This window comes from Musa acuminata, chromosome BXJ1-11 (genome assembly GCF_036884655.1).
Source record: "Musa acuminata AAA Group cultivar baxijiao chromosome BXJ1-11, Cavendish_Baxijiao_AAA, whole genome shotgun sequence".
Taxonomy (NCBI): Eukaryota; Viridiplantae; Streptophyta; class Magnoliopsida; order Zingiberales; family Musaceae; genus Musa; species Musa acuminata.
Window position 1 is genome coordinate 444,607 of NC_088337.1, and position 15,071 is coordinate 459,677.

Consider the following 15,071-nt stretch of genomic DNA (forward strand, 5'->3'; position numbering starts at 1 on the left):
TTCTAGCAGGAGTATTCTTATGTCTGTTTTGTCTACTTTTTATATGGGCTAACAAAAGAATTAGCTTTAATTTAAATTTTCTAATATGAACCCTCTGAGACGGTGGGTGGTCACTACTTGGAACCGAGTTCCAGTTTGCTTTTTATCATCATTCAGTGGAGTATCTGTGTTTTATAAACTAAGCTGAGGATCCATACAACAAAAATGGAATGGCGCCTCTAAACCCATTGGACTTGAGGTTTGCAACTTGGACTGTGCTGTTTGCAGATTGAGATGTCACACAATGCACCCACCATACAGAAATGTGGATTAGTATTTTGCTCAAGACAGTAGTTGTCGAACACCTTTTCTTCTTTGAAGTATCAATTCTGTTCAAACCGACAGGTACTTTTAGATTTATTAACTCAGTTAGTTTTGAAGCATTTTGCAGGAGAGAATGGCAGCATCCGGCAGCTCCATGATGTTGTTGTGCATCGAAAGTTTGTGTGTGTGGTTCCTTCTCATTTTTATTTTTGTTGAACCCTGTTTGTTCCGTAATTTGGATCTGATAGACAAACTATCTTCTGCCTTTTTATGTCATGTCTGAACTGAACTATGCTGAGATTAGGAGGGAATATGTGAGACGTTTAACACTTGGGGTTGGATTGTGTTTTGCATATTCTTTTCTGGAAATGCTGAACTGCCTGAAGCAAAACCAGCTTAAGAATATAAGAAAACGAATGGCTCATTCTTTTTCTTTTTATTTTGCTTTTATTATATTTCCTATGGTTGGTGTTTCATAGCTGATCTGCTTACATCATCGCCTGTTACAACAAAGGGTTGCGATGACTTTGTATCGTCAGGCATTCTAGCTTTGAGATTGGTGCGATGCAGCAAAGGAGGGAATCCCACCTTACATCCACTCTTACCTCATCTGGCTATTTGGCTTCTCATCATCATCCGATCGATTTCTCGGAAAATAAAAGAATTAACATGAACAATAATGACGTGGCTTTCTTTGGAAGATTATTATTTTTCTTTATGATGATTTCTCTCCTATTCAGGTTTACCTGACGTGATAAATTTGACTCATCGTGGGCCCTCTAGCTCTTGAAGAATAGTTGGGCCCTCTGCTATCTGCAAACGGGCCTTCAAGCCCAGGGTTCAAGCGGTCACCCGAGGCCGAGGTAAGAAATGGCGATAAAGAGGAACAGCTGCAGAAACAAGAGCGGTGAGAAGAAGGAAGCTGAAGGGGCAGTGGAGCAGGGGTAAAGGTGGGGGCACTAGTATGAAGAAGCAGCAGCCAGAGCGGAAGCCTGAAGAGGGGGAGAACAAGAAGAAGAACAGGAAGGAGAAGGTCGCGGGAGATGACAAGACGAAGAAAAAGAACTTGAGTCGGAAGAAGATGGAGGGAGTGGGCGAGGATAGGAATCAAGCGAACAAGAAGAGGAAATCGAAGGAAGGAGTCACCAAAAAGGAGGAGGCGCAGGAGAAGAAGAGGAGCAGAAACGGGGACATCGGTTTCTCCTCCTCCATCGCCGCTGACAAGGAGTCTGGAGGTGGTGGCAGCGCTTCCTGCAGCTTCCCGATGAGCCGCGTCCGGCGCCTCATGCGCCTCGAGGGCGGGAACGCTAATGTCACCATCAGCGGGATCTCCTCCGACGCCGTCTTCCTCGTCAACAAGGCATCCGTAAGCTCTCCTATACCCTTTCTCTTCGTCTTTCCTTCTTCCTCCTCCGAATCAAGACTTTGTCACTAGGGTTTTCTGGTTTTGGGCGTTTAAATATGGGTTTCTCGATCCCATTATCTTGTGATTTAGATAACAAAACGTGCTGTGGCGGCTGTTTCGCTGTTACCTCATGATTGCTTATACCAAAGCTATAAGGAGTCGTGTATATTTCGAGGGTTTTTTATCTTCTTGGCCATATTCGCATTGCTTCGGTTCTACGAGATGCTTCTGTTTCCAGCTATGATTCGTTTACTTGCAAACTTACCTTTTGGTAATAGCATTCCATTTTTTTTCCCTCTTCTCTTTCTTTCTTTTTTTTTTCTTTTCCCTTTTTCTTCCTTGAATAACATCTTGGTTTCTCTCTCACGTTTAATGCTAATTCTAGTAGTCACATTTGTTCATCTTTATCTCTTTGACACGCTTAGCGTTTTTTTGCCTAAATGCAGGAGATGTTTCTGGAGAAGTTTGTCAAGGATTCTTTTGCTAGAGGGATGAGGAGGCAGAAGAAATCCGTCACCTACAAAGATCTATGTCAGTATCTCTGTCTAAGCTTGGCGAAATGAGATCTTTTTTCTGTTTTAGATTTATTATTATTATTATTTTCCTTTGAGTTGCAATATTGGTATATTTCCGTCTTTACTATTCTGATTGAAGGTGTCTCATTACTTCCTAATGATGTTTATTGATCATGTTTTAATTGTGGCTTCCAAATCACGCTCACAGAAAAGAAACAAATTCCAAATTGATATTTTGGGTACCTGTCAATCTTCTTCTAAACTCTGGGTCATGCCCAACGACCTCTGCTTTTCTATGATCTTTCCTTAGAGACGTATCTGACTAAAACATCAGCACATTAATGACTGTTTTGTTTCTTCTTTCTCCCAGTAGTTTTGATTGTTAATTCACTCATTTATGTCTTTGTAAAATTAACTCATTTATGCAATAATACCTGGTACGGTTGTGATTGACTTGTTTAGATTAATCTATGATTCATAATAGACCTTTAAGTTATAGGTGCATCTTTCTTTCATTGACAAGGTAGAATCTTCTTGATGCTGAATTTTTGGATTGCAGGATTTGATTGCTTCGATTATGATAAACGTGATGCGTAACAATGATGAATTTTCATATAAATGATGAAGCATGCCTTTTATGATGATAGCTATGCGCTAGTTCTCGAAGTTGGCCAATATTGTCTGGTTTTGTTGACATAAGAATAAGCACTTATGACTTGACCATGGTGTTCAGTGTTCCATCTTTTTCAGATCTAACCACTAAAGTTTGTGATTGATCAACTTTCACAATTTATCTTTGATGGAATGTCATGTCATGTTAGCCACAACTTCCATCTACTTTGGAATGTATCAGGAAGTTCAGAGAGGCTAAAAGTGAATAATAAGCTTCTACTTTGGTGTACGATGATATGTGAAACTCAGCATATGACCTAGTTTCCAGGTTTCAATGAACTTTGACAAAAAAAAAAGAACAGCTGGCTTTAGCTAAAACCAACTGAAATAGGTTTAAAAGGATTCTTCAAGAAGACATTTTGTAATTTGCTTTAAAACTGTTTGCTCCAATGTGACTAGTTATGAGAGACACGAACTCAGTTAAAGAAATAACTTATAAAATGCTGTTGAGATGTTAGAATGGGAAATTTAATGAAAAATTGTGCTAGTGGCTGGTTGGAAAGGTATTTTCATTTCTTTCTGGTTTCAATCGACAACTGTACTTGAATATGATAAATGATGGATCTGCAATCATACTTTGTTATCATATGGTTTTGTAGAGAGTATAAAATGAGTCAGAACTCTATCTGTGATGAACAACTTCCCTGCTAGTGTTACTCTCTGTCACTTGTTGTGGTTGTTAGTCTAAGTTCTTGAATGTCCCATGTTGCCATCAAACTGTTAAGGCTTTATTACTAGCTCTTGTATGGGCTGTGTCATAACTTGAAATGTTGTCACTTATTCTGTAACTGCTGTTGTACTGCCGGGTAACAGTATGATGTGATAAAACAACTAAGGATAACAGATACCAATTGTTTGAAGGATTAAGAGTAATAAGAGGATGGCTAGGTAGGAAAATAGGGACTGGGTTGAAAATCTTGATACCTTAATGAAATAGTATGATGATCTCTAAATGTTTTATTTAGGCAGAAGAAAAATGACTTTGGCTTAAGAATAAGCATAACTTCATAAGTGTAAACACTGAGTTAGGATTACATATCTAAGGATGATTTGTGGAAGATCTTGTTAATTAATTAATTATTTTTTAAAATAATTTTTAGTTGAGAGGAAAAAAAAATAATGGAACATGATTCTGTTTGGTCTGTTTCTATTAGTGGGGGACTGAGTCACTTATATTCCAACTGAGGGTAAAATCAAGACTTAGTTCTAGTGTTTCTTGAGTTTCTTTTATAGATGAATGCTACATTCTAGTGACTCTTATTAGCTGCAAAATTGGATTATATCTTAACACTTGTCAGAGATTAAGGTTATTAGCTGGCTGTTATTGGAGTCAAATTAGGAAATAGGAATCAGTGTTTGGAGGACAATCATGATTATGTGATTTTTTTTTTCATGTGAATATTTATCTACTTTTTCCCTGAAGATGATTATGATTGTAACATGGTTTTTCCTTCATTAAAAAGGTTTAGCTGTATTTTGCCCAGACTTGCAACATATGGATCTAATAGTTCAGCTACTTGATTGTGATTTGTATAGGGTAGTTGACAATTGATGAGCTAGCTTATCGAGGATTGGTTGGGCTTATTGATGGAGTTTATGGAGATCAACCAGTGTCAGATTTTTAGCATATACTATTAAGTAGGTTTTTCTGGAAAATTTTGACTAATCATCCAGTTTTAAATGAAGGTTTGAGGATTTATTGATTGGCAATTCAAGATTTGATATGGAGGATAATGGGTTCAGATGTATGGATGGTGCAACCATAATTTAAGCCAAAGTGTACTCTATTAGGATAACTGACAGAAATCGTGATTTGTAAGCTTAATATTGTAGTGTGGTCATACTTAGTTGGCTCTTTCGTGATATGCCTTTGAGATTAGCATCACTCCTCGTATTGACACTTGTGACTAACCTATTTTTATGCTCCTTTCATTTAAAGAAAAAAAAAGTCAGTGGTCTATTACAGATTTTGGCAACTGGTCCCGTATACCGGACACAATATTGACCTGTACCTCAGATATCAGCAGAAAATTAAGAAAAAGAAGAATTAGATGCTGATCATGACCAATCTGTATGGCACAATATCAGTCCTTTATTGGATCGGTAAATTAGCTGTTGGTGTGGATTGATATATATCTGTTGGCTCAGGCTGGTAAATATCCAGTCGACAACACACTGTTCCATACTATGCTGTGTTCCATGTTGAAGATAACAATGTTCTACCTAGCAAAATTTGCCAGCCGATTGATGGTTATGTTGCCATATTTAGTTGTGTGTGACCTTCTTGCAGAACAAATTTAGAACAAAGGTTCATACAAGCAATCACAAGTTTTCCCATACACTTCATAAAATCCAGATGTCAATCAATGTTGAGGAGTCGGTTTCCATCCACATCCATGCCAAGCACACATGAATCACAGTTGCTCTTCAAAACATAGTTATCAAGGTGCAACAGTGAGTAACCAACCTGATGGAATTATGAACATAGCTGTCATATCATTGTACTTTTGTTGGAGAGCTCAACACCTTGGCTTGTTATTTTTGACATTTGTTTTCCTCTTTCATTCATTACGATGTGATTGGTACATGCTTGCATTCATCATACCTGCTGATTCTTCAGTCGAGTATCATCCAGGATTTGGTTTCTTATGTTGCTGCTATCAGTCTGAATACTGAATGGTAGGTACTTTTTGGCTGGTTGACCTTGCTCGTGAACTGGTTCTGTAGTCTCATGGTGGCAGGCTGTCTGCAAGACTCAGTTCCTAAAAGTCCTGAACTAGCGAAGTGAATCAAACGCTACTTGTGTCATTTTCTCGTTCTATGTTTGCCTTGGGTGACTGAATTGAATTGTACTTAGAGAAGACAAATCTGCAACTTGAAAGCTAATGACTCTCAAGTAACTATGACAATGCCCTTTTTTTTTTCTTTTTCAGCATCGACCGTCCACTCTAAAAAGAGATACGAATTCTTGTCAGGTAAAATTTTGCATTCACAATCATTTGTGTAAGATGGAAATAACATATATCTATCTATCTATTGACGATTCCTTTCCTCCTATTGTTCAGATTTTGTCCCAGAGAAAGTAAAAGCCGAGGATGCATTGAAGGCGAGGGCGCTCGTCGTCGGTACATGATTCCGCCAAAAGCTTCAAATGCGAGAGCACAAAGTAAACCCTATTTTTGTGTGTCAATCTCTGTACCATCATCAGGTCTCCCCCACGGGAGGAGGGAGTTTTGATATGTTGCTGTGTGCGCTCGAGCATGATAGATCGATATGTGAAATACTGAGTTCAAGAGCGTTCCTCTTTTACCCTCTTATCATCCTCGTGTGATTGATGCATTTGGTATTTGAACTATTTCCGTCATGGAAGACTCTTTAAGGCTACGAGTGAGAGTTCATTAGTAAAATGGCAATTTTCTTACAAAAGTTGTTTCTCGCAGTATAGCGTACTAATGTGCCTTTACTCTTTCTTCAAAATAATAAAAATATTCTATCTTTTCTTTCTTTCTAGTTGAAGTTTATTTTAATTCATATAATTTTAGTCATGAACTTTTTAAGTTTTTATGGTTTACCCATAACTAAAATAATTTTTATATTTTTAAAAATATAACATGTGTAATTTAGGGTTAAGGTTTATTTTAGTTCTTGTGATTTTTATAATAAATTTTTTAAGCCCTTATGGTTTATTTATGTTTAAAATAATTCATATATTTAAAAAAACGTAACATATAAGTTTCTTCCGTTAAATCTGAGTTAACATATGTTAGAATTTATTTATGTGGTATGCTTACTCATAATATTATATTATGTTACTCTAAGGCATATGTCATCATGTTGCCCACAATAATATTATTTATCATCGCGAATGACACCCGTTTTGATCCTGATAAGTATCATCATATCTTGTAAGTCATCTCCCTCACGAAACACAACATCACAAAGACGAATAGCAAGCGAAATGAGCGATTAAGTTAGTCCATGTGGTCCTCCTGCACTCGTTCGCTCTCCTCGACCAGTTTATCGAGGAAGAGGAAGTGACGAAGGTCATAGCGGCGGATGAAGGCAGAGAGGCAGAGGTAGGAGAGGCCAGAGAAAAAAATGAGGAAGAGTTGGACCACCACGTCGTAGGTGCGATGGGTGGGGGAATAGAAAAGGATAAAATGGGAGGTGGTGGAGATGAAGACACCCAGCAGGAGGAAGAGAGACAAGGAGACCACTGCATATCTAACTATCATGAACGTTCGTCACGCTACCCCAACATCTTTGCTTAACGAACTGTTCATCGCTTTTGCATGCTTGTACAGATGCTTAGCAACATGTTTTACCTTGGTTTTGTGTGTTTTTGTTGAAAAAAATGTAAGAAAAAATAATTCACGGTGCTATAGTGCGACCGCTCATCACGCCGGGCATAACTACCCTAAAATGGCTTAGTTTTCACGTGTCAAGCATGTTTTTTGTAGACTGCAGCCATGCGTGAAACGTCAGCCATCTTGAACCCTTGGAACCCCCCAAGTGACACAAGGGTAGATGGGGCTTCAGGGTAGTGTTGGGCGTTAATTGGTATACACAAGTTCACATATTAACTTAACAAGAACTTATCGCACCCGACACCTGGTGAGCAATCGTTTGTGGGCTTACGATTGTTTGTTTTGTCTTTTAAAGTCATTGTTTTCTCCTTTTTCTTTTTTCTTTCTTACACTCAAAGTGTTGGTTAAATTGCTTGTAAAGCATTTTTTTTCACGAGATGTTAGGACTTGTCCACTGCTCGCTTTCAAACTAATCAACTTACTCTTTTTATGCGTCATACGAGACCAAAGTGAGGTTGCAAATTGGTTAACTCTTAGGGGATGCATATCACAAGGGCGCCTTAGGCGATCCTAGCTAAGTTCGATAAGTTGGCGCAATGGTGTTTCACAACTTAGGCAACTTTAGCTAAGTCCGTGACTTTGCTACAAGGGTGCCTTACGACTTAGGCAATTCTAGCTAAATCTATGATATTGTGGTATCAGAGCGGATAAGTAATTTGAGAAAACAATGAAAAAACTTTGCAATCTTGCCATGACGAAGCATCGTGACGAATCGAGCAAGATGAGACAAATCGAACCATTGTCTTAAGTGACCACAGGTGGACTGCAAGCGCAAACATGACGAGCGAAAAGTTGAGTATTCTTCGAGAGCGGAGAAGGGTCAATCTGGAGTGCCAACTAGGAAAAAAATTCATCACAATGGTGGAAATCCGCCTTGATGTTCTTGAAGTGAGTGGTTTGATGGAACTTTACTAAATCCAACGACGGCTTATTGGGATAGGTAGAAAACTAGTAACAAGAAGTTGAATGTCAAATCGACAAGGTTGATTTATCAAATTTAGTTGAAGTTAGAAAAATTTACCATATTCACACGTTGAATTAAGTATAAAATATTAATTTAAAATATCAAGAAAAAAGAAAGAAAAGTGAAAAATAAAAATAAATAAAATCAAAACAGGATGAAAGTGTGATTGATGACACTTTTGCCCACAGAAATCGTCTAAAAACAATCGTGCTTACTAAATGTTATGAACAATAAAAAAAATATAAAATAAAGGTTTTTTTTTCTTTCTTTTTTGGCATTGGTTACGATTCCTACGAAAAGAATGTTTGCGGTGAGCTGCTCATGTTTGGTCACGCAACCCGTTTCAATGTGTTTACTACATTACATTCCCCACCCAACCAAACCGAATCAGCAAAGAGGAGGTTCCTCTCTTCTTCTTCCTCTTTGCGGCATCCCTAGCTTCCTTCCGTCCGTCCCCGCCGAACAACCCAGATTTCTCGGTAAGAGGAGAGCCGATTCCGTTCAGAATTCTCATCCTCAGATGGGGAACACGGGGAGCAGCACCATCGACAATGGCCATCGCCGGAATTCCCGCCACCATCACCACCTCCACCTGCCTCCTTTCGGGGCCTCCGATGCTCCTCCCCTGCCACCGCAACCACAGCTGCAGCCTCAGCAGCCGGAGATCGTGGCACAGTACCCCAATCCCTACTTCCCGTACGGCTACTACCCCAGCCCGTCGCCTGCTATGCCCGTGCCGCTCCCGGCGCCGTTCGACCACCACCAGCGCCGTGAGTACCCGTTTCACCACCCGGGGTGGGCCAACGGTGGGAGGTACCCCTACGGCGCTCCGCTTCCCGCGCCTGCCCCCGCCCCCTACGTCGATCACCATAAGGCTGTCACCATCCGCAACGATGTTAACATCAAGAAGGAGACTCTGAGGGTCGAGCCTGATGAGCAGAATCCCGGCCAGTTTCTTGTGGCTTTCACTTTCGATGCCACCGTTGCTGGAAGGTGAGCCTCCGTCGCAGAGAATAAAAAATCGTTCGTCCTTGTGATCATCTCAACGTGCAAGTTGTTCTAATTTTCCTAAACTTCTTCTTCTTCTTCCGCCTCGTCAAGTAGCATGTTCCCTTAGGAGTAACTTGTTTAAACTTGGCTTCACTTAAAAAAGTTTTCTATTGATTCATCAAGTATTCCTTCTTGAAAAAGTAACATCCATAAGCAATAACTAAGAAGGTAAATTGTGTACTCCAACCCGATATGATCGTTCCGTTGTACTATTTGTCTACTTTTCTACACTTTCCTTTGATTTTGATGAACATTTGCTTTGATGCACCGCACAGAACTGACTTTCTTTTGTCCGTTAGTGGCTATTCTGATCATGTTGGTTCTTTTCAGTAGCATTCTTTCTATAGCCATGAAAGTTACATCTTGTCAGATATGAATGAATTGCTGCAAGTTTGAAAATGTCACCCTCTTCTGTTTTCCTATTCACATGGACCTAACTATGTCCTGTTATCAGCCAGATAGCTATTACCAACCGGCGGCAAGCCGATGGCAGTGGTCCAGAAATATGCATACCCTACAAATTTTGGTGTTTATAAACTATCTCATCCAATCTCCTCTCTCAATTATATTAATTTCCATTTCCTGAACTTGTCTATTATGCCTTATCTGCTCTACCAGGAGTCCAACTCCAATAAAGTCATAACATAGATCTTAAGTTCTGAAAACAGTGAGCAAATTCCGTCCCTAAGCTTCAAGCCAATTAAGGCCTGAACGTCCCATTTCCCACGGCCTAGGTCCAATCTTAGGATGTCTTCCTAAATTATTTATGATTTTGAGGTCCTAAGAGTATCCTACAAGAAAATCTTCTGTGATCGGTCTATTCATTTGCCATTTGTAACATGTGGATATTGTTATGCCTATATGCACTTTTCTGTATCTGTTCTTCATAAGTCTTATGGTACATTTTTGGATCCTTGAGTTATCCAGTCACTTTGTTGTGCAGACAAACGATGGCTTATTTAAATTGATTGGTCGTCATACAGGTATTCTTTTGCCCTGAATCATCTAAAATTATGAGCTGAGTGGTCCACTTTATCAATTTGCTGTTAGACTCAATCATCCACTAGTATATGCTTGTTTTAGGCAGGCTTGAGTTGGCTCAGAGTTGAAACAGTAGGTTCGAGTGCCATCCCGGTAACTGCACCTTTTTAACTGTGGTGCAAAGCTATCCCAGTCTAAATCTTGGTATCTCTCATGGCCGATAAGAGATTGTGAGGAATAATTAAATGGGAACGGGAGGGTCGAAAAATGGATGAGGAAAGGAAGAGGAGAGGAATTTCCTATTAGTTGTGGCTGCAGCAGCAACCATGGGAGCCCATGGCTATCAATAATGGTTTGATTTGAAATGAGGAAGATTGGAATGCGGAGCATAATATAAATAAGGAATGAGTGGGCCAAGAAAATCTATTGGAGTAGGGACTGAATATATAGCCATAATCCATAATTAAGTTGAGGTTAGATAGGAATAGCTGTTCTTAGTTAATTTTGGCAACTGATCAATCAGTCTAAATGTTGAGTTATTGTGTAACTTCCGGTGGCTTCTCGGCGAACTCCTTGACTCACCTAGATTCCTCATCCAGGAGCACCACCCTGTACTTTGATGGTTCAGCAACCTGGCCATGTAGTGTCAGGTATCTGCAATACGCTCAAGATGATGACCACCATACTTAAAAGCCACTTATGTGTTCTTTGTCCTGCAAAACTCCTAATTGTAAACACTTGTGTGTTAACACACTAGAATTTGCTGTCCAATTGTATAGATTACAGTAGGGACTTCTTGATTAGTTCAGCTGGATCTCAATCCAAATAATTCAAAACTTAGAAGTATATTAAGTTGAGCGCTTATAACAGTTTTGATGTTATCTGCTAATTAATAGCTAAATTATATTTTAAGAAATTTTATTGGGTTGTTCATTCTGGGATTTATAAAAATTACAGAGCCAGCTACTGCAGTAACAAAATATATCTGGAGAAACTATCGCCACATTATTTTTGGATCCTAGTTACTATTTTCACAAAATGATTAGTTTAACTGAGCCTGTGATGATCCCACTAGAGTAGCATGGTCATAAAAATGTGGGATCTTCATCCCTGGTTGGGAATTCCACTGTAGCATTACTGGACCCATGATATTCATAATTTCTTTCTGTTTCAATTCAAGCTAATTATCTGCATATCAGAGTTCACTGAAGCTAGTTCAACTGTACAAATTGTGTAGGACCATATGAATGTGTTATGAAGTTGTTTATGACTGCATTACTGTTGTTGCAAGTTGCAACTGGGTTTTTCTTTCAACCATGTGATATACTCAGATTGACTTCTTTTCATCCATCTGAGCTGGGAACTACTTTGAAGTTATAACTGCAGTTTGTATATTTATTGTTTTTTTCCCATCCACATAGTGACAGGAAGCTTATAATCAATCTGAACAAGAAAATGATGAATTCTTTGTGGTGGTTGGTCTGGTGAATATGATGGTGGGTCTTGAGTTGTCATTTGTTCATGCTTAAGCATGGAGATGTCTTCACCCTTGTGCAAATATTTTCGTAGTAAATGTCTTCATGTGCATTTTTTAGATAATATTTCTAAGCTGTACTCTCTTTTTCATTCTGCAAACAGCATCACTGTCTTCTTCTTTGCAAAAGAAGGCTCGGACTGTAACTTGATCACAGTAAAGGAATTGCTTAAACCAGTCACAGTACCTTTTAAAGAAGGTCTGGGCCAGAAGTTTAGGCAACCATCTGGAACTGGAATTGATCTCTTCCTGGTTGATGAGGTGGAGTTGATAAAAGTGGGAGAATCAAATGTCTACCCCCTAGCTGTGAAAGCAGAAGCTTCTCCATCCAGTAATCAAGATTTTGATGAGCACCAGCAAGTACAATCTTCAGACTCACAGATTACACAGGCGATTTTTGAAAAGAAAAACAATGCTGGTTATGATGTGCATGTGACGAAGCAGATCTTATGGGTAAGTGGAACCAGATATGAGTTGCAGGAGATTTACGGTATTGGCAACTCAGTTGGTGGTGAGACTGATGAAAATGATTCTGGAAAAGAATGTGTGATTTGTCTTTCAGAACCACGTGAAACCACTGTTCTGCCTTGTAGACATATGGTATGTTGAGCTAAATCGTAGCAAACAATTGTTTGTTCTTATATTGCACTATCTATTTTGATCACAGATTAACATCCTAATATCTGTTTAGCAAGTAATTTCATGATAAATTTAAAGTAGACAATGGTCAAAGGAAGTTGGTTGGTATCCGATTCCTTGTTTGTACAATAGTTGACTGGATATTCGTGAAAATTTAGGTACATGATAGATACTTTTAAAACCATTTGTGATCCATATTACATGAGCCTTTTCTTTAGGGAAAGGAAAAAAGCTATGCAGCATCGATGCATACATTTGGCTTTCTAAAGCACATATTCATGCATGTATTGTTTGGATATCTTGTTATTCATTGTATCATGTTGTTTATGTAGTTTGTTGGTTCATCTATGATATTTAATATGGTAATAGCTAGCTCCGATGGTTTTACATCAAACTCTTGTAATCATAAATGTTGAGATTTTTTGCTGTGTTGGGGTATGTTCTTCGCTTAAATTTATGCCTACTTGCCTTTTTTGGTTTGTTCATGTTTGTAAGTTCGTATTTTTAAAGGTGGAAAGCCCAAGTAACCTAGAGTTGTTGTAGTATTTTTTTTAACATTCTTTTTACACAAAGAATAACTGCATAATAATTAAGGATCCATTTGGTTCATGCTATTATAGCTAATGATTTTTTCCAACTATGAAACAGCTTATAACCAAATTCTTGAAGATACAATGTGCTGAATTTTAGAAAAAGAAAGGGAATTTTTTGTTTGGTACACTGATTTGTATAATGATATGTATGAGAAAGTGACATTTTATGGACGATGTGAGGTGGAGCATCTTAAATGGTTTCATCATGAGTCCTAATGTATTTTCCCTTAATCTTCAAGATTAAGTTTCATAAAGGATGGTGTTTGCTGGTAACATTGCTTTGAATGATTACTAGAGTGAAAATAAACTATAAGGAACCGTGGAGACAATCTCTGCAAAAATGAATAGATAAATTACATTATCGGTAATACAGTAAAAGAGATGAAAGTATGGAAAATATAGATGGTCAAAAAAATTATAAAAGGCAAATAACTGTTGGTTTCTTTGACTTATTGCTGAAGAGGTAGTGGAGCCATTAAAACTGAAATGTTTGGTTAAATTGGATAAAAGTTTCTTGAAGTGGTTGCCTTCATGGAAAATATAGGATATACTGAGGGCAAGTTATCTAAGGTGAATTAGACATGCTAAACAACATCTACCTGGCAAGATGAATTGAGTGTGACTTGGTTCAAGAAAAAGACTCCAGAAGAGATATAAGAAGACTGAAAGGGCTTGACCTGGAAGGATTAACCATGCGCTTGGTTTATTTTTGGGCATTGTTCTTGACATAACTTAATGGCAGAAAAGGATCCATGTAGTTGACCTTGAGTAGCCATTAACAGCAACTTTGTTGTTTGCATTACAACTTATAAGAGTAGAAATTAGGAGAAATGTTAAAGGGCTTAATCTCAGTAAGGAATAAAGCAGATAATGGTCCCTATTGCTTAATTACAGGGTTGTCAATAATCAAGCTTATAACGGAGCTACTTGTAGAAATCATGGTGGAAAATTAGCCAGATAGCTTGACAAGAACTAGCACTTCAGAGGCTTTACAGAATCAATTGTTACGACCAAAGCACATGCAAAAGACAAGCATGTCTTAATAATTCTTAAATTTACTGACTAGCATCCTATTTTCCTTGTAGATTGCCTGAACAGAAACATGTAGGGAATGTGAAAGTTAATATACAATGATGCTGTTGCAAAATTCTGCAACCTCTAAATTGTGGCTCCTACAAACTACAAAATATGAGATATCTAAAGAGATTGATGTTTTGTTGGGCACCAGTGTTTACATCTTTAAAGCATGCATTCTGATGTTTAAGTTGAGTGCATTCTACCGAAGTAGGCATTTTGGATTACAAAGCTTTATGTTCTTGCATTTTTAGCATATTATCTGCAGAAAGTCTTACGGAAACATAAACAACGCTGGATTTCTTTCAGATAGATCTAACATATGCATCTAAATCGTCTCTCTTCTTGTTGTAGTGCATGTGTCGCGAATGTGCGAAGGTGCTGAGGTTCCAAACAAATCGATGCCCAATGTGCCGGCAGCTGGTGGAGCAGCTACTGGAGATCAAGATCCATAACAGAGCCGAGAAGTGACAAGAGAGATAACACCCATCTCATCAAAAGTCCTATGCCCTGGATCCTGAGCTTGGCTTCAAGAGAGAGCCAGAATGAGGCATATGGTAAGAACTGTATGCTTGTGTGTATATAATAATTGGCAACTGTGATTTATTTCTATGGATAAATAGCTGGGGTTTGGACCGTGCCAGATGTATATTCTTCTTAGCATCAGCTTGTGTTTGTGAGGGTTGTTGAGGCGTCACTGTACGAGACACTGTTTAGTTGCTGTTTCTTACTGGTGGGATCTACTGTATCTGGTTGTAGTCAAAGAATGAGCGAGCGGTGAAGCGTTGACGAGATCCACTCTTGTATTTCATGCAAAAATAAATCTTAGACGCTTCATCCCAACCATTGCTGTGTTTCAATTATCGATTGCCTATGTATCTGATACCTTTGGCGGCTGAGACAGAAAGATCCCACCTACCCGTTGTTGACACCACGTGGTAAATGTGGCCCCTCGTTATTGGTCGATATAAATC

At 38.6% G+C, this 15,071-nt stretch overlaps 2 protein-coding genes across 2 annotated transcripts; both read left to right on the plus strand.

Annotated features, from left to right (window-relative positions):
* Positions 1 to 430: 430 nt before the first annotated feature.
* On the plus strand, positions 431 to 6,212 carry LOC135596715 (DNA polymerase II subunit B3-1-like). The gene is made up of 4 exons (XM_065088803.1): positions 431 to 1,669; positions 2,155 to 2,239; positions 5,829 to 5,870; positions 5,961 to 6,212. The coding sequence occupies exons 1-4, from the start codon at positions 1,268 to 1,270 to the stop codon at positions 6,026 to 6,028; spliced, it is 597 nt and encodes a 198-aa protein (XP_064944875.1). The 5' UTR covers positions 431 to 1,267; the 3' UTR covers positions 6,029 to 6,212.
* Positions 6,213 to 8,544: 2,332 nt separating this feature from the next.
* On the plus strand, positions 8,545 to 14,940 carry LOC135596719 (probable E3 ubiquitin-protein ligase LUL2). The gene is made up of 3 exons (XM_065088811.1): positions 8,545 to 9,219; positions 11,896 to 12,391; positions 14,452 to 14,940. Exons 1-3 carry the CDS (start codon positions 8,573 to 8,575, stop codon positions 14,566 to 14,568), a joined length of 1,260 nt encoding a protein of 419 aa, XP_064944883.1. The 5' UTR covers positions 8,545 to 8,572; the 3' UTR covers positions 14,569 to 14,940.
* Positions 14,941 to 15,071: the final 131 nt, after the last annotated feature.